General features: G+C 42.3%; 1 protein-coding gene across 2 annotated transcripts in view; it reads right to left on the bottom strand.

The window, feature by feature from the left end:
- XRCC2 (X-ray repair cross complementing 2) overlaps positions 1-17282 on the bottom strand; it is a 32058-nt gene extending 14776 nt beyond the window's left edge. The window contains exons 1-2 of one of the 2 annotated variants that reach the window (XM_038389806.2): positions 16996-17282; positions 4854-4935 (exon numbers count right to left, since the gene is read on the bottom strand). In XM_038389806.2, coding sequence (XP_038245734.1) covers positions 4854-4935; positions 16996-17034 — 121 coding nt within the window. In that variant the 5' untranslated portion in view covers positions 17035-17282. Of the gene's footprint in view, positions 1-4853; positions 4936-16552 lie in introns of both variants that reach the window. The other variant, XM_038389807.2, reaches the window with a different exon arrangement.
- Between the last annotated feature and the right edge of the window lie 1152 nt (positions 17283-18434).

Below are 18434 nucleotides of genomic sequence, written 5' to 3'. Positions count from 1 at the left end.
AAGGACCAGAGACTGGAGTGGGACCAAGAGGCTGCCCTGCAGGGAAGGGGAGCAGCAGAGCTGTGGGAGGGATGACTCCCAACATCCGAGTGGCCAGGAGCTACCTCCTGCCTGTCAGCTTTGCTCCCTGTTCCAGGCAAGCTCCGCACAGCAGCAAGGAGGAGCTGGAACAGGAAGACAGTAATGGTGCTTTCGGCCACTGCACTGGCTGCCTGCAGCACACCTCTCTGCTGCTCTGGGATACATCCAGAGGACTTCTGAGACCTGCAGGGTCCTGGGACCCTAGGTCCAAGCCCTAGGGTAGCACAATTGGTGTGTGCATGCAAAGGGAGTTAGCCTTGAGACCAGGCTCAAGCCCGGGCTTACGTTGCTGTGTAGACATACCCTCAAATGCTATTATATAAATAGATGGGATGTCCTCATATAGAATCTGTGCTTAGTTCTAGCCATCCTATCTCAGGAAAGCATACAGCAGAAATGATGTCTTAAGTTTTACTAATTAGCAACTGCTGGTAGAACTATTCCATTGCACTGCAGCCCAGTTTAGACCATTCTAGTCAGGCTATCATCACACTTTGGTAGTGGTAGTGATGTGTATTATACTATAGGTAAGGCTACAAGTCTTTCACGGAGGTCACGGATTACATGACTTTTCAGGATCTCAGTGACTTCTGCAGCGGCCAGTGCAGCTGACCCCAGGGCCAGTTGCATCGGCCACTGCTCAGACAGCCTGGGGCCAGCAGTTTGTCCCAGGGGCTGCCCCAGAGCAGTGACGCCCCAGGCTGCCCCCCGCCTGGAGCATCAGCAGCGGGGCCCTAGACTGTCCCCTGCCTGGAGCAGCAGTGACAGGGCCCCAGGCTGTCCCCCCCAGAGCAGCGTCAGCGTCTGCTGGAGCACTTCCTCCCCCCAACCCCAGCACCTAAGATTTAGTTAGGGATATTTATAGTACAAGCCATGGACAGGTCAGGGGCTGTGACTTTTTGTTTCTTGCTTGTGACCTGTCCATGACTTTTACTAAAAATACTTGTGACTAAATCGTAGCCTTAACCGTTGCAGGCTTAGGCTGTTGCAGCTTTCACACTATCAAATGCTGTGTGACAATGATAGGTTAGTCATTTAGGAAATTGGGCAGAGGATGTCACTATTCTCTACTTTTTGCAAGTGAGGGTAGGAGGAGGAAATGTTTACTTCAAATTAATTTTGGGTGTCATATTAAAGCTGAAAATCGGAGCTGTACATTTACACCCACACCTAAGCTTGATATTCAAAGGTGGTAAGGAGAAACTTGATTGGCAGTAGTGGAAGATTATTTTTAAAGCTCATGCCATTTCTACTACTTAGGAATACAGTAAAATATTATGTAATGTGTTGATGTATCCTTAAAGGCACAATTCCCTCATGATTAGGAACTGTGGCTGGAAGGAATATCATTACAGCTCCAAATGTTCATTGCTTCTATTTTAGGATGCTCTGACTATACATTATGAATATTTGGTTTCCTATAATGGAATCATGTATAATTTATTTAAACATGACAGTACATATTGTTCTGTTTCAAATACAATGAAAACAGGAAAAAGCATAGCTAATTTAATAAAATGCTAAAATAAATAAATTTTTCTGTGAAGACGCTTATGAAATAATTCACTTATAAGACACGGTAACATGGTCAAGACAACTTACAAAAATGAAACTAATTAAAGTTAGATTTTCATCAGGGGTTTAAACCGGCATAGCTAGAAAAAAAGATCAAAACAATAAGTATATGGGCTCAGGTAATTAAAAATGACTTGCAGGACTCTTAAATGAACTTGTAATATGAAGGGTCTGCATAAAAAAATTAATTAATATAGGTCAAAATCTGTACTAGTTTACATCCTGTGCAACTCCACTTCTGTGAAGGCCATATTTGGCCCTACCTAGAAATTTAAGATTGGTTTTATTTTGGTTTGCATCCAGAGAAAAGAAAAGGGCATCAAGAGAGGGGCATCAGGAAATAGTCCCAGCTAAATCTCCATTTGGGACTTTGCACTCAAGAAGTAAAGAACAGATTGGAAAGTAATTGGGATTTTTTGTGTTTGTTTTAAAAAAAAAATAAGTTATCCTTTCTGCAAACCTTACAGAGCATTATTTAGAGTACTTATCAATTACACTAGATGGTTTTTATTACTATTATGGAGTAAGAAAGTAGTCCTGAGCAGAGAAAACTTCACTAATGTGAATTAGCCTTATTGTGAAAGTGTTCAAACTTCTCTGAACCAAACGGTATCACCTGTATGACAGTTTGCTGGTGCAGGAAGCTGGAACAGGCACCCAAAAAAGCAGCTGTTACAGTGAATCTGTTTAATACTTTCACGCTGGAAATAACTGCAAAATTAAATTCTTGGACTCAGTTTAATATTTGTTTCATCTTTCAACAAAAGTAAATGTTGAGAAGATGGATATTACATACACTGATACAGTACAAGTCTATACACTGATACAGTTCAAATAGGAATTGCAAAAACCATTGGATAAATTTTAATTTAGGTTATGAATTCATACACTGAATACTGATATAGGTGAGGGGGAGCCACGCATACATAGAGAAAATCTATGCCCTCCCTACCCTCAAGCCACCTCAAAGAAGGACCTTTTGAAATACAGTTGGTTTAAAAGCTTTCCATGAATTCTTTCATTCAATTTTAAGCTGCCACATTTCCCCAATTATGATCCAGCCACTCCATTTCTGAGATCCTTAAAATACACATGCATTATGGCTGCAACAACTGCTGTAAGATCATACTGGGTTTATGCTTTCTTTCATGCTACCCACTATCATGGAACAGTCTTCCTGAGCTGATACTCAAGGCCATTACTCTCTTCCTCATTCAAATTCCTCCTGTTGATCTCCCAGTTCTTCTGCAAAGCCTAAAAGAAATTAGTCATCTAAATCATCTACTTATTTTTTCATCTTTAAAAACCAACAACAAAAATCTTTTTTTACTTAATCATATTGTGCTCTACCCTTCATATGCTCTTACTGATGTTGCCTTGTTCTCCCAACTAGCCATCACCTTTGATCCATTGAGTTTGAAAGTATCTTGGGGCATGGATCACATATTTTTAGACACAGTCTAAATGCTATAAATACACAAATGCTCCATACTTAATCTTTTTTTAGACTGTACACACTTTCTTTTTCTCAGTCATCATGATTCTTTTTATTGCCATTCTGTTATTGGTTCTAATTCTTCCTATACTTATAGTAATTTGGAGGAATCAGAAGTGTACACAATGAGTCAGATGTAGTTGCACCAGGGTCATATAGAGAGGCACTACTGCCTCTCTAATTTGACATTAAATTCCCTCAGACAAACATAACACCAAGGTCTTTTTAGTTTATCATATTTATTGCTTTCCAGATAGTGGTCCCCAAATTGACATGTATGCTGTTTATTTTCATAGATTTCATAGATTCTAAGGTCAGAAGGGACCACTGTGATCATCTAGTCTGAACTCCTATACAACTCTGGCCATAAGACCCTGAATTAATTCCTGTTTGAACTACAGTATATCTTTTAGAAGAATTTCCAATCAAGATTTAAAAATTGCCAGCGATAAGATATTGCACCATAGCCCTAGGTAAGCAGTTCCACTGGTTAATTTACCCTGTTAAAAGTTTGTGCCTTATTTTGAGACTCAGTTTGTCTAGCTACAACTTCTGGCCATTTGATCTTGTTATATTTTTGTCTGCTAGATCAAACACCCTTGTATCATCAAATTTCTGTATCCCATACTTACAGACTGTGATCAAGTCACCCCTAAATCTTTTTTTGTAAAACTAAATAGATTGAGCTCTTTGAATCTTTCACTATAAGGCACATCTTTCAATCCTTCAACTGTTCCTGTGGCTCCCCAGTTTACCAACACCGTTCTTGAATTGGACATCAGAACAGACACAACAGTTCAGTAGCAGTTGCACCAGTGCCAAATATAGAGGTAATATAACTTCCCTATTCCTACTAGAGATTCCCTTGTTCCTGCACCCAAGGATTGCATTAGCCCTTTTGGCCACAATATTGCCCTTGGAACTCATGTTCAGTTGCTTTCCATTGTTACCCCCAAGTCTTTTTCAGGATAGCATAGCCTTTGATCCTACATGGATGACTTTACATTTGGCCATATCAAAAAGTATGTTATTTGCTTGTGTAAAGCCGAGAGACCCTGGTCGTCAGTGGGCAGGATCGAACTGGTGACCTCTGGAGCTTAGTGCATGAGCTTCTACCGCATGAGTGAAAGGCCAACTGGCTGTTAGCTAAGGCTGTAGAGCAGACTCATTTAACTCTCTCTCTTTAAGTGGTCTTGGTGTCACTAGATGGTACAGAGCTCTACACCCAGGTGCGTGGGTTACACTTGCACCCAGTTTACTAAGCGATCCAGATTGCTCTCTATTAGTGACCTGTCCTCTTCATTATTAGCAATTCCCCCATTCTTTGTGTCATCTATAATTTTATATTTTCCTTCAGGTCACTGATAAAAATACTAAATAGCACAAGACCCACTAGTAGCACACCCAGTCAAAGATGATTCCCTTTTTACAATTATATTTTCAAACCTATCAGTTAACCAGTTTTCAATCCATTTAATGTGTGTCGTGTTGATGTACCATTCCAGTCTCATAATCAAAATGTTTTACAGTACCGGTAACAAGTTAAATGCCTTACAGAAGTCTAAGTATATTATGTCAACATTTAGTCTCTCCCTGAATTCAGGATTTTATATCTATTTGCATGCTCGAGGTAACCTGACAGACATAAACTTACTTTGATACTGTACAGTTTTGTAAGATCACACACACATTTTTTTTTTACCATGAATGGGAAATCCTTCATCTGCAAATAGACAAGGTTCAAGATTTTTCAGAGAACTTCTGCCCTCAAGTCGTGCAAGCAGCTTTAAAAAAAAAAAAAAAGATAAAAAGACATTGTGTTAACTAAAAATAATGGGTCATGGGAATTAAGTTTATAAGATACAACAGAACCAAAGAATTTAGTGTGTTTTCAATGATAGCTCCGTCAACTGAATAATTTGATTTTAAAATGCCTTTCTGCATACACGTGGCAAGCTCAGAGATTGGACAGTGCAGTAACAGACGATGACTTTCTATCTCTCCTAGCAACGAGCACCAGGATTCCATGGCGATAAGTGCCATGTAAGAACCTCTATTTACAAAACCACAAGAATGAGTTACTGGCAGATAAAAACTGCTGCAAGAATGGATGTCTTTGAAATATGGAAATGTTGCCATTTTATAGGATGAAAAGAAAGATGGTCCTTTTGTAACAGCCATCAGACAGTGACTTCAAACTAGTGATCTGGAGTGAAAGGCTGTATTCCCCATTATCAGTCTCCTGAGTCATCCAGTCCCTCAGTTCATTTATAAGTAAAAGCGTCTTACATATTTCAACTTACATTAGATGTGGGACTCTGATGGGCTACAGATCCTACCACCTCACCGTCACTTGTTCAAACACAGCACAGGCTGGTAGTGATCAAAAGTCATTACATGATTGCTGTTCAACACAAGTGGGTGTTTTTGGGCCAGTTCTTAAATGGACAGGTGTCCACATTGCCAACTGTAGTGCCATTTGTTGGCCTCCTTGTTGAGACAACAATTCAAGAAATAAACACTTCAACCACTGTTAGAAAAGTCCTTCCATACATGGATTAAAGCACATTGGCAAAAAAGCTTGCACTGCTGCCAGAGTATATGTCCTGAAGACAGAGCACTTCAGTTTTTCATTACCATCCATAATCTCTAAATTAATGATTTTTAGAATAAAATAAATTTTGTACAAGTGCATCAAATCTCTCTCCTAGCCATATCCTTAGGGCACTCAGCACATAACTCTAAACATAACTTCCCAGCACACATTTCCCCCTCCTCCACACTATATTTGATGAAGTGAGCTGTAGCTCACGAAAGCTTATGCTCAAATAAATTTGTTAGTCTCTAAGATGCCACAAGTACTCCTTAACTTTTCCTCTGAATCTCCTTGCTATTGTCAATTTAAATTATTTAAAAACCAGTTGTCTGTGTTTTCATTTACTGGTAGTATAAAAACTCTAAGTGACACTGAAATTGCTTCAAGAGGTTTTGATGCGAGTCCACTTCCACAGACATTGTACCATTCCCTTCCATTAATAAAATATCAATGTGTTTGCCTTTGTAATTGTTCTGTTCAGGTGTGTTGATAAGAGTCTTGTGAGATGTTCATTAAAAGTAGAATAAAAACACTTTAATAGACATTATACTGGATCCATGATTCATGCATTTGTTCACTGCATGAAACACTTGTATAATGCGTTATATCCATAGTTACAGTTTAGTGACACTGCAACTTGTTACACTGAAAAAAAATATTATAGTATTCTGTACAATCAGGATCAGGGAAGAAACTGAATATAACTTGCTCATTTTCTGTGCTGCTGCTGTTCCCTTGTGCTTATGGAGTCTGTCCCTCCTATGTTTATGTTCTCTCCATTCTCATCATCCTGCACTGCATCTTTCCCCTTTGTGAGTCTCCTGTCCCCTTCTGTCTTTCCTTACCTGCTTTCTCTGAACCATGACTTTTACTGCTCCACTGTGGTTAATATGATGGCAGCCAAGTGAAATTTACCAGAATATCAGGATATGCGAGAACTCTAAAGAGTGTTTTAACACATTTTACATAGCTGTGAGACATTTTCATAGCAAATGGTTCATATTTACAAATGTCATTCATTTTATAAAAAGAAAAGGAGTACTTGTGGCACCTTAGAGACTAACAAATTTATTTGAGCATAAGCTTTTGTGAGCTACAGCTCACTTCATCAAATACATTCAGTGGAAAATACAGTGGGGAGATTTATATACACAGAGAACATGAAACAATGGGTGTTACCATACACACTGTAAGGAGAGTGATCACTTAAGGTGAGCTATTACCAGCAGGAGAGTGGAGGGGGTGTGGGGGCACCTTTTGTAGTGATAATCAAGGTGGGCCATTTCCAGCAGTTGACAAGAACGTCTGAGGAACAGTGGGGGGAGGGGAGGGAAATAAACATGGGGAAATAGTTTTACTTTGTGTAATGACCCATCCACTCCCAATCTCTATTCAAGCCTAAGTTAATTGTATCCTGTTTGCAAATTAATTCCAATTCAGCAGTCTCTCGTTGGAGTCTGTTTTTGAAGCTTTTTTGCTGAAGGATAGCCACTTTTAGGTCTGTAATCGAGTGACCAGAGAGATTGCAGTGTTCTCCAACTGGTTTTTGAATGTTATAATTCTTGACGTCTGATTTGTGTCCATTTATTCTTTTACATAGAGACTGTCCAGTTTGACCAATGTACATGGGAGAGGGGCATTGCTGGCACATGATGGCATATATCACATTGGTAGATGTGCAGGTGAAGGAGCCTCTGATAGTGTGGCTGATGTGATTAGGCCCTATGATGGTGTTCCCTGAATAGATAGGTTTCAGAGTAGCAGCCGTGTTAGTCTGTATTCGCAAAAAGAAAAGGAGTACTTGTGGCACTTTAGAGACTAACAAATTTATTAGAGCATAAGCTTTCGTGAGCTACAGCTCACTTCATCGGATGCATTTGGTGGAAAAAACAGAGGAGAGATTTATATACACACACACAGAGAACATGAAACAATGGGTTTATCATACACACTGTAAGGAGAGTGATCATTTAAGATAAGCCATCACCAACAGCAGGGGGGGGGAAGGAGGAAAACCTTTCATGGTGACAAGCAGGTAGGCTAATTCCAGCAGTTAACAAGAATATCAGAGGAACAGTGGGGGGTGGGGTGGGAGGGAGAAATACCATGGGGAAATAGTTTTACTTTGTGTAATGACTCATCCATTCCCAGTCTCTATTCAAGCCTAAGTTAATTGTATCCAGTTTGCAAATTAATTCCAATTCAGCAGTCTCTCGTTGGAGTCTGTTTTTGAAGCTTTTTTGTTGAAGTATAGCCACTCTTAGGTCTGTGATCGAGTGACCAGAGAGATTGAAGTGTTCTCCAACTGGTTTCTGAATGTTATAATTCTTGACGTCTGATTTGTGTCCATTCATTCTTTTACGTAGAGACTGTCCAGTTTGGCCAATGTACATGGCAGAGGGGCATTGCTGGCACATGATGGCATATATCACATTGGTAGATGCGCAGGTGAACGAGCCTCTGATAGTGTGGCTGATGTGATTAGGCCCTATGATGGTATCCCCTGAATAGATATGTGGACAGAGTTGGCAACGGGCTTTGTTGCAAGGATAGGTTCCTGGGTTAGTGGTTCTGTTGTGTGGTGTGTGGTTGCTGGTGAGTATTTGCTTCAGATTGGGGGGCTGTCTGTAAGCAAGGACTGGTCTGTCTCCCAAGATCTGAGAGAGCGATGGCTCGTCCTTCAGGATAGGTTGTAGATCCTTGATGATGCGTTGGAGGGGTTTTAGTTGGGGGCTGAAGGTGATGGCTAGTGGCGTTCTGTTGTTTTCTTTGTTGGGCCTGTCCTGTAGTAGGTGACTTCTGGGTACTCTTCTGGCTCTGTCAATCTGTTTCTTCACTTCAGCAGGTGGGTACTGTAGTTGTAGGAATGCATGATAGAGATCTTGTAGGTGTTTGTCTCTGTCTGAGGGGTTGGAGCAAATGCGGTTATATCGTAGCGCTTGGCTGTAGACAATGGATCGAGTGGTATGATCTGGATGAAAGCTAGAGGCATGTAGGTAGGAATAGCGGTCAGTAGGTTTCCGATATAGGGTGGTGTTTATGTGACCATCGCTTATTAGCACCGTAGTGTCCAGGAAGTGGATCTCTTGTGTGGACTGGTCCAGGCTGAGGTTGATGGTGGGATGGAAATGGTTGAAATCATGGTGGAATTCCTCAAGGGCTTCTTTTCCATGGGTCCAGATGATGAAGATGTCATCAATGTAGGGCAAGTAGAGTAGGGGCATTAGGGGACGAGAGCTGAGGAAGCGTTGTTCTAAGTCAGCCATAAAAATGTTGGCATACTGTGGGGCCATGCGGGTACCCATCGCAGTGCCGCTGATTTGAAGGTATACATTGTCACCAAATGTGAAATAGTTATGGGTCAGGACAAAGTCACAAAGTTCTGCCACCAGGTTAGCCGTGACAGTATCGGGGATACTGTTCCTGACGGCTTGTAGTCCATCTTTGTGTGGAATGTTGGTGTAGAGGGCTTCTACATCCATAGTGGCTAGGATGGTGTTTTTAGGAAGATCACCAATGGACTGTAGTTTCCTCAGGAAATCGGTGGTGTCTCGAAGATAGCTGGGAGTGCTGGTAACGAAGGGCCTGAGGAGGGAGTCTACATAGCCAGACAATCCTGCTGTCAGGGTGCCAATGCCTGAGATGATGGGGCATCCAGGATTTCCAGGTTTATGTATCTTGGGTAGCAGATAGAATACCCCAGGTCGGGGCTCCAGGGGTGTGTCTGTGCGGATTTGTTCTTGTGCTTTTTCAGGGAGTTTCTTGAGCAAATGCTGTAGTTTCTTTTGGTAACTCTCAGTGGGATCAGAGGGTAATGGCTTGTAGAAAGTGGTGTTGGAGAGCTGCCTAGTAGCCTCTTGTTCATACTCTCACCTATTCATGATGACGACAGCACCTCCTTTGTCAGCCTTTTTGATTATGATGTCAGAGTTGTTTCTGAGGCTGTGGATGGCACTGTGTTCTGCATGGCTGAGGTTATGGGGTAAGCGATGCTGCTTTTCCACAATTTCAGCTCGTGCACGTCGGCGGAAGCAGTCTATGTAGAAATCCAGGCTGCTGTTTCGACCTTCAGGAGGAGTCCACCTAGAATCCTTCTTTTTGTAGTGTTGGCAGGAAGGTCTCTGTGGGTTAATATGTTGGTCAGAGGTGTGTTGGAAATATTCCTTGAGTCTGAGACGTCGAAAATAGGATTCTAGGTCACCACAGAACTGTATCATGTTCGTGGGGGTGGAGGGGCAAAAGGAGAGGCCCCGAGATAGGACAGATTCTTCCGCTGGGCTAAGAGTATAGTTGGATAGATTAACAATATTGCTGGGTGGGTTATGGGAACCATTGTTGTGGCCCCTTAGGTCTGTGATTGTGAAAAACTGTGAAAAACCAACTGGTTTTTGAATGTTATAATTCTTGACGTCTGATTTGTGTCCATTCATTCTTTTGGAGAACACTTCAATCTCTCTGGTCACTCGATCACAGACCTAAGAGTGGCTATACTTCAACAAAAAAGCTTCAAAAACAGACTCCAACGAGAGACTGCTGAATTGGAATTAATTTGCAAACTGGATACAATTAACTTAGGCTTGAATAGAGACTGGGAATGGATGAGTCATTACACAAAGTAAAACTATTTCCCCATGGTATTTCTCCCTCCCACCCCACCCCCCACTGTTCCTCTGATATTCTTGTTAACTGCTGGAATTAGCCTACCTGCTTGTCACCATGAAAGGTTTTCCTCCTTCCCCCCCCTGCTGTTGGTGATGGCTTATCTTAAATGATCACTCTCCTTACAGTGTGTATGATAAACCCATTGTTTCATGTTCTCTGTGTGTGTGTGTATATAAATCTCTCCTCTGTTTTTTCCACCAAATGCATCCGATGAAGTGAGCTGTAGCTCACGAAAGCTTATGCTCTAATAAATTTGTTAGTCTCTAAGGTGCCACAAGTACTCCTTTTCTTTTTCCTGAATAGATAAGTGGACAGAGTTGGCAACGGGCTTTGTTGCAAGGATAGGTTCCTGGGTTAGTAGTTCTGTTGTGTGGTGTGTGGTTGCTGGTGAGTATTTGCTTCAGGTTGGGGGGCTGTCTGTAAGCAAGGACTGGCCTGTCTCCCAAGATCCGTGAGAGTGATGGGTCGTCCTTCAGGATAGGTTGTAGATCCTTGATGATGTGTTGGAAAGGTTTTAGTTGGGAGCTGAAGGTGATGGCTAGTGACATTCTGTTATTTTTTTGTTGGGCCTGTCCTGTAGTAGGTGACTTCTGGGTACTCTTCTGGCTCTGTCAATCTGTTTCCTCACTTCAGCAGGTGGGTATTGTAGTTGTAAAAAAACGTCAAAAACAGACTCCAATGAGAGACTGCTGAATTGGAATTAATTTGCAAGCTGGATACAATTAACTTAGGCTTGAATAGAGACTGGGAGTAGATGGGTCCTTACACAAAGTAAAACTATTTCCCCATGTTTATCCCCTCCTTCCCCCACTGTTTCTCAGACGTTCTTGTTAACTGCTGGAAATGGCCCACCTTGATCATCACTACAAAAGGTCTCCCTCCCCTCCCCGCTGGTAACAGCTCACCTTAAGTGATCACCCTGGTTACAGTGTGTATGGCAATACCCATTGTTTCATGTTCTCTGTGTATATAAAGCTCCCCACTGTATTTTCCACTGAATGCATCCAATGAAGTGAACTGTAGCTCATGAAAGCTTATGCTCAAATAAATTTGTTAGTCTAAGGTGCTACAAGTACTCCTTTTCTTTTTGCGAATACAGACTAACATGTCTGCTACTCTGAAACCATTCATTTTATATACGTCCAGAAGATACCATTAGTCATTGAAAAGGTTAAGATTTTTATCCTGCTATCTAGCCTCTTTCTCCTTACATTCTTTTGCTACTATACTTACTAGACAAAACACTCAGTCTACTTCATTCTGCAAGTCAAATAAAGTGTACTAAAAATCTTACATAACAGTGTGGCTGGGAACAGTAATATTATATGAATATCTGTTTTAGAGATCCAAGTCTCTCAAGATCATGGGATGCTTTACTTTGATGCTTAAGAAGTCCTCAGCCATCAGGAGACATAGGCTGTCCAGCTGAGTCATTATGAATATATTTAAGACTTCTGAATAAACAGCCTTGCCTCTGGGATGATAAATTATTAGATTTTCGTTAAGTATGGTTTTCGAAGGCAAAGTTCCAACTGTGTAACTCTCCTTCAACCTAAAAAAAGGCATAAAGAGGGAGCAGCAAATAGATGTGTTTCTGTATTAGTGTTTATTAAAACATTATTAAAAGTTTAAGACTCATTTAAATCCAGAACACAAAGTGTGTTTAGGGCTCCCACAGCATCCTCAGCACAACCATGATATGATTAATTATTGCATTACATTACAGTGTTGCCAACTCTCATGATTTTTTTTTTTTGGTGAATGACAGGATTTTGGCTGGGCCTGGAGCCTGTCTTGAGATGATGTGAGAAGCTCCACCATTTATGCAAATTTGAGCCCTGCCTGGGGGAACCCCTCTGATTTGCTGTGTGCCTCACTTGCCTGCCTCTTCTGGCAAAGTAATCAATCAGAGCTGCTATAGGTAGAGCGCTCTCTCTCCCTCTCCTCAGCAACTTGAAGTCATTCTCATGGAAGGAGTGCAGGAGACTGAAGGAGCCCAGCAGCTCTGCTCCCTCCATTCTTTTGAGCAAAGAGGACAGCGCCTATGCTCCTCCGCCTCACACCCAGCCTGGGAAGGGGCAGAAGAAGATACTGTTACAGCTCCTCTCCCCCAAGGGGCCTGGGAGATGAGGGTGAAGAGTCTAGGAGAAGCAGAGGTGAGGCTGTGGGGGCTGAACTGATGGGTTGTCGAGGGTTGAGTTGAACTGATGTGGGGGAAGAACTGATGCAGGGACAGACAGGATAAGATAGATTTGGACAGTGGGGTGCAGAATTAATTACTGGGGAAATGATGTGCAGATGTGGTTGTGAGAGCTCCTGCTGTGGAGGTCAAAATCACCTTACCCAATAATTTTGGAAGAGTGAGAAATAAAATCTCTCACACACACTGTGGATGGGTAAGGGGAGTTAAAAAACAAAACAAAAACAAGATAGACCAAAACCTACCACAATATAATCTTTTACAAAAAAATTTTTTTTGGAGTCTGACTTATGATTTTTGATCTTCTGAGGTTGGCAATACTGCATTTATTTATCACAGCACTGCCCCATCCACTATTCTGAAATTCCTTGTACTAGAATGCCCCTAAACATGAATAGGGGAAGACTTAAGTATGTTTTGAGATGTTCTTGCTTTAAGGCAGGGGTGGCCAACCTGAGCCTGAGAAGGAGCCAGAATCTACCCACGTACATTGCCAAAGAGCCACAGTAATACGTCAGCAGCCCCCCATCAGCTCTCGCCCCCCAGTGCCTCCCACCCACCGGTAGCCCCGCCAGTCAGCACTTCTTGCCTGCCACAATCAGCTGTTTTGCATGTGCAAGAGGATCTGTGGGGGAGGAAGGCATGGCAGGCTCGGGGGAAGGGAAGGGGAGAAGGGGTGGACTAGGGGCAGGACCTGGGGCAGAGCAGGGGGTTGAGCAGTGATCACCCCAGCACACTGGAAAGTTAGCATCTGTAGCTCCAGCCCCAGAGTAAGCGCCTATGCAAGGAGCCACATATTAACCTCTGAAGAGCCACATGCGGCTCCGGAGCCACATGTTGGCCACCCCTGCTTAAAAGGGTATAACTCAATCTTAATGTTTAGCTGGTATAGTGTTCAAGTTTTTCTTTCTTTTTAAAAAAGGAAGGTCTATGACATTTGGTAGTGTTCAAACTGAAATTATTCCCTACTTTTTAAATAGAACACACTTTATTGGAAAAGTTAGTAGCATGGATGGTTCAACAACTCTCCTGATACAAATTAAGACAAAATTATATTCAACTCTCTCAGTGGTTTTGCATGGACAAGAAAATTCAATTTAGAATCTATGACTAAGATTTTCAGACCAGTGCAGGATTTAGTCACACCATCTTAAAAGGAATGGAAGATGTGAAGCTAAGTCCTTTGTACGGCTCTACAAATACAAAGTACCCTGCTATGATGGCTGAACATAGGCACCGCTTAAAAAGCTGCCATATCACTGCATCAAAGATTATCTTAATATGCATTTCCTAGTTTGTATTGACTTGTGTTGAAATCATGTAATTGTTTTTTTTTTTTTTTAAGTCTCAGTACATTATGAAAACTATAAAAACAAGTATGTCTTAGAACTAATGGCTCCTTGGAATCTCAAGAGAATACGAAGTGTGCTGGAAACCTGCCCTCTGCTTTGCAGGTTCCTACGGTTTTACAATGCTCTGCAAACGTGTACATGTAATTGTTCACATTTAGAGTTAGTTGCTGAATGCTAAGGTAACATATAAGCAGTCTGACTACTGGAAACAGCATTAATTAAAATAAAAAGTGCCATTTCAGTACCAGCTAAACGTGGACCATTTTTTTTTTAATCCATACTCTTCCCCTCCCCAATTTTCATTTTAGAATAGCAAAACTTTCTGTATAGGGCATTTCCTGTGGATTATTTAGTAGTTCTTGACTGCTCCAGCTCCTTTCATCCAGTCATTAATCCTCAGAAAATATCTGATCATTATAGCTTAAATATGAACCTGTTATCTGAACTGAATGCTTACACATTTGATTGAAAATACCTATAGGTGCTTATCTTGAGCAATGAACAGATTATGCACAATTCATTGATGATAATGCAGCTGTGTTTCTACGAAACTTATGTTTTCTCCCTAGTTTTGAAGCAGAATCTCCACAGACATTTGCTTTATTTGTATCATGCTGTGCACCGTGGGATTTCCTGGCAGGATCAACAAACAACTTTGCAACAAACTCTGTGAAAGGTCTGTCCATATTACACCTAATGATGCTGAAGCAAAACTATGTTCAGATAAGACACAAGAGAGGAGACCTTACCATTTGTGGTTGTTAAAGAACTATTGAACTTTTCACAAGAGCTGTGACCACCTAGTCTCTTGGCCATATTCTGGCATAGGCAGTTTTAAACATTTTTAACAGTTCTTCTGTATAGGGTAGGTTTCAGAGTAGCAGCCGTGTTAGTCTGTATTCGCAAAAAGAAAAGGAGTACTTGTGGCACCTTAGAGACTAACAAATTTATTTGAGCATAAGCTTTCATGAGCTACAGTTCACTTCATCGGTAAAATATCTGTAGTGATCAAAGGGTCAGACTGCAACAACGGAAATCACATGCTTCTACCTTCTGTTGTGAATGGCTTAAATAACCAGTTAACACAGCACTGCTAAGGAAAGTAACTGAACAGAAAAAACTGGAAAAGATACAGCAACATCTGATCACTATTGAGATTGGCATGCCATAATTTTATTATGGGTGCTTACTTCTTCCTTTACATAACTTTTACCTTTTTTCCACAAAACGATTACCTTCCAGGGCTTTTCTGTAAGAGAGTACCCTAGATGTGTTTCCAATACATTTCTGAATAATTGCACTTTACATTCTATCACAGTGGATCTTTTTATGTGATTATTGGTGTGTAGAAAATAGGGGTCCCTGTGGACAAAAGACATCTGCCCACGTGGCATAAGCTTCAGGACAGGGGCCTTAAACTGTAAGTTTGCTGAGGAAGGGGCAGTGGGAAAATTTTTCAAAAATGTCAAAATTACTTAGGAGCCTCAGTCCCCTTGAAAGTTAATGGTACTTCAATGGAATTCAAAGAGTTTTTCTTATGTCTTCTGGGAAGTACTCAGCACATTTTTGGGTGCCATTAAATAATATGCAACATTTCTAAGTAATATATGCTATACAGGACACCATCAGATAGCGATTAAAAAAAGTGTTAAGAGACCCACTAGTCAAAAAAAAGAGACATTTTTACCTTTCACAAGCTATTTGCTTAATAAAAATTCACTTACTCTCCTTTACTACCTTCACCTCTTATAGCTTCCATTGTCACTCCGTTTTTACAAAACTCGTTTTATGAGATTTTTGAAGAATTATTTGTTTGGCACAGAATTTTTTTTTTTACTTATAAGCTACACAACATTCTACGAGGAAGCGTTGCTGCAAAATTTAAAGATTTCCAGTGCATCGTCAGGGTCACAAGGTCAGAGAAAGAGGGTGGGTGGTGGGAGGGCAGAGAAAAACTGGATGAAGAATTAAAGAAACATAAGCCTTATTGCTATGAGCAAAACTTTACAGGGCAATTTTAAAATCTTCCCAGTTTTTAAAAAAGTGCTTAAGTGGCTACAATTCATCTTTACCTTCACGACCATTAAGGTGAACAACAGTCTCTCAAGGTTTATTGTGAGGCCTTGTCTACACTATAAAAATAGGTCTGTTTAACTATGTCACTCAAAGGTGTGAAAAATCCAACACCCTGAGCAGTTAAGACAACCTAGCCCCCCCCACGTAGCCAGCCCCAATTCTTCTGTCAACCTACCACCTTTCGGGGAGGTGCATTACTAAAGTGCTACAAGTGTAGACAAGTCCCATGTATGGTTAAAAGAAAAGGAGTACTTGTGGCACCTTAGAGACTAACAAATTTATTAGAGCATAAGCTGTAGCTCACGAAAGCTTATGTTCAAATAAATTCATTAGTCTCCAAGGTGCCACAAGTACTCCTTTTCTTTTTGCGAATACAGACTAACACGGCTGCTACTCTGAAACCTGTATGGTTAATATCAGTGCGCGCGGGGGGGGGGGGGAAATACGGGCCCTGATTCAGCAGTTCACCTTATTCAGCAAAGTATTTAAACAGTTGCTTAATTCTAGCCACATACTTCAGTCCCGTTTGCTTCCACAGGAATTAAGCACATACTTCAACACTTGGCGGCGGGGCTGGAGCGGCCCAGGGCGCATCTTTTCGGGGGGCCGCCAGCCCTTGGGACGCAGCCCCGCCGCCTCCGGGCCAGGATGCCGTCTGCAGCGAGGAGAAACGGACGCGCCAGCGGGCAGAGACCGCGGCCGGCAGCTCCTCGGTTCCCACCCCAGAGCTGGCAGCACCCACGTCCTAGGCTTCCAACGTGTCCGTCTCCAGCCCGCCCAAGGGGAACCCCTACCGGCCGGCCATGGTGCTGCGGGGGCGGCGCTACACCACCCGGGACAGGCCATGCCCGTGCGGCGCTACTGCGAGCCCCGCGTGGGGGCGGTGCGGGAGAGGCCAGGCCAGGCCCGGGGGCAGGGTGGCGGCGCTCCCAGGCAGGGGAAGGGGTCGCTGCCTCACCTGAGTGCCCGACTCCGCCTTCCGGAACCCGTCACTCATAGTGCTGAGGAGGGGGTGGGGATGGGCCCAGCAGCAGCACCGCCCGCCCAACCGCCTGCTCGGTGCACATGCGCAGTGTATCACATCCCAGCGGGCGCACTTCGCCAGCGTAGACGGGCACGACTCGCTCTTCGCCGGGGGCGGGGGGGGAAGCTCATGCTGCGCATGCGCGGTGTCGCAGTATTTTGTTCTCTTGCGGTTGCGCCTTACGCGATTGAGTCGGTTCCTTGGGGCAGCTCGGCACGCGCGAGCTCTTGGGTGGGGTTAAGGTTGTCATGGGGCGGGGTTAATTACGCACCTTGAATGGTCATTGCTCTATTTAAATTACCTTCTGTCATCGTCAGAGGCCAGTAATGTTAAGGGGGCGGGGAGATGTTTAATTTATTATTTGGTGGCCAGAGTGAAATACTTACATGTGACATAGAAACAGTGGGCCAAAAGCAGCCCTGACAAAGTGCATGCAACTCCCACTGAAGGCAATTACATCAGGCAGGAATGTAGGGTAACATTTTAAAATGTCAGGTTTCAGAGTAGCAGCGGTGTTAGTCTGTATCTGCAAAAAGAAAAGGAGAACGTGTGGCACTTTAGAGACTAACATTTATTTGAGCATAAGCTACAGCTCACTCCATCGGATGCATACAGTGGAAAATGCAGAATGCAGCCGATGAAGTGAGCTGTAGCTCACGAAAGCTTATGCTCAAATAAATTTCTTAGTCTCTACGGTGCCACAAGTTCTCCTTTTCATTTTAAAATGTGGGACTCTAACACCATACTTATCTGGCATGTTCCATGTGAAGATCTCAGAGCACTTTGCAAACATTACTGACTTAATCCTGACAACATCCTGGGACTATCATTACTTGACAGGTGAATTCTGAGAAACAAGGGCATTGTCTAATAAAATTAATGGCACACATTGAATGAGACAGGAAATAGTTCTCAATGCGGCATATAGCTTTTACCTCTGGAATTCACTTCTATAGCTGATTTTGAAAAGGGTCTGGAAATTTTTACAAGCCATAATATTTGTCTTGGAATTATGTAGGCTAAAATGGGATGTACATATGCTTTAGGGCATACACTGATCACTGCAGGGATCTGAAACATAGTCCAGGAAACTATGTACATTATGGAGATTTTTCTGTGCCTTCACCAGAAGCTATGGGCAGGATACTGTACTTGACTTGAAGGGCCAATTTTATGATCTAGAATGGCCCATCTTTTGTGGCTGTGTAGCTCCAGTTGTGAGAGAGGATAGACTGTAGGGAGACATGGGAAGCTCATTTGTAAGACCTCTCCTTACACAGGTGCAAAAAGGTGGAAAATAGTAGCAAGATCATTCATTATATCTACCTTTCAGTGGGTGCTAATTCAGAGTCCAGTGATGATACTTTAAATGC

This window comes from Dermochelys coriacea, chromosome 2 (genome assembly GCF_009764565.3).
Source record: "Dermochelys coriacea isolate rDerCor1 chromosome 2, rDerCor1.pri.v4, whole genome shotgun sequence".
NCBI classification, from domain to species: Eukaryota; Metazoa; Chordata; order Testudines; family Dermochelyidae; genus Dermochelys; species Dermochelys coriacea.
The sequence above is the reverse complement of the archived record's forward strand: the minus strand, read 5'-3'. Positions and strand labels throughout refer to the sequence as shown.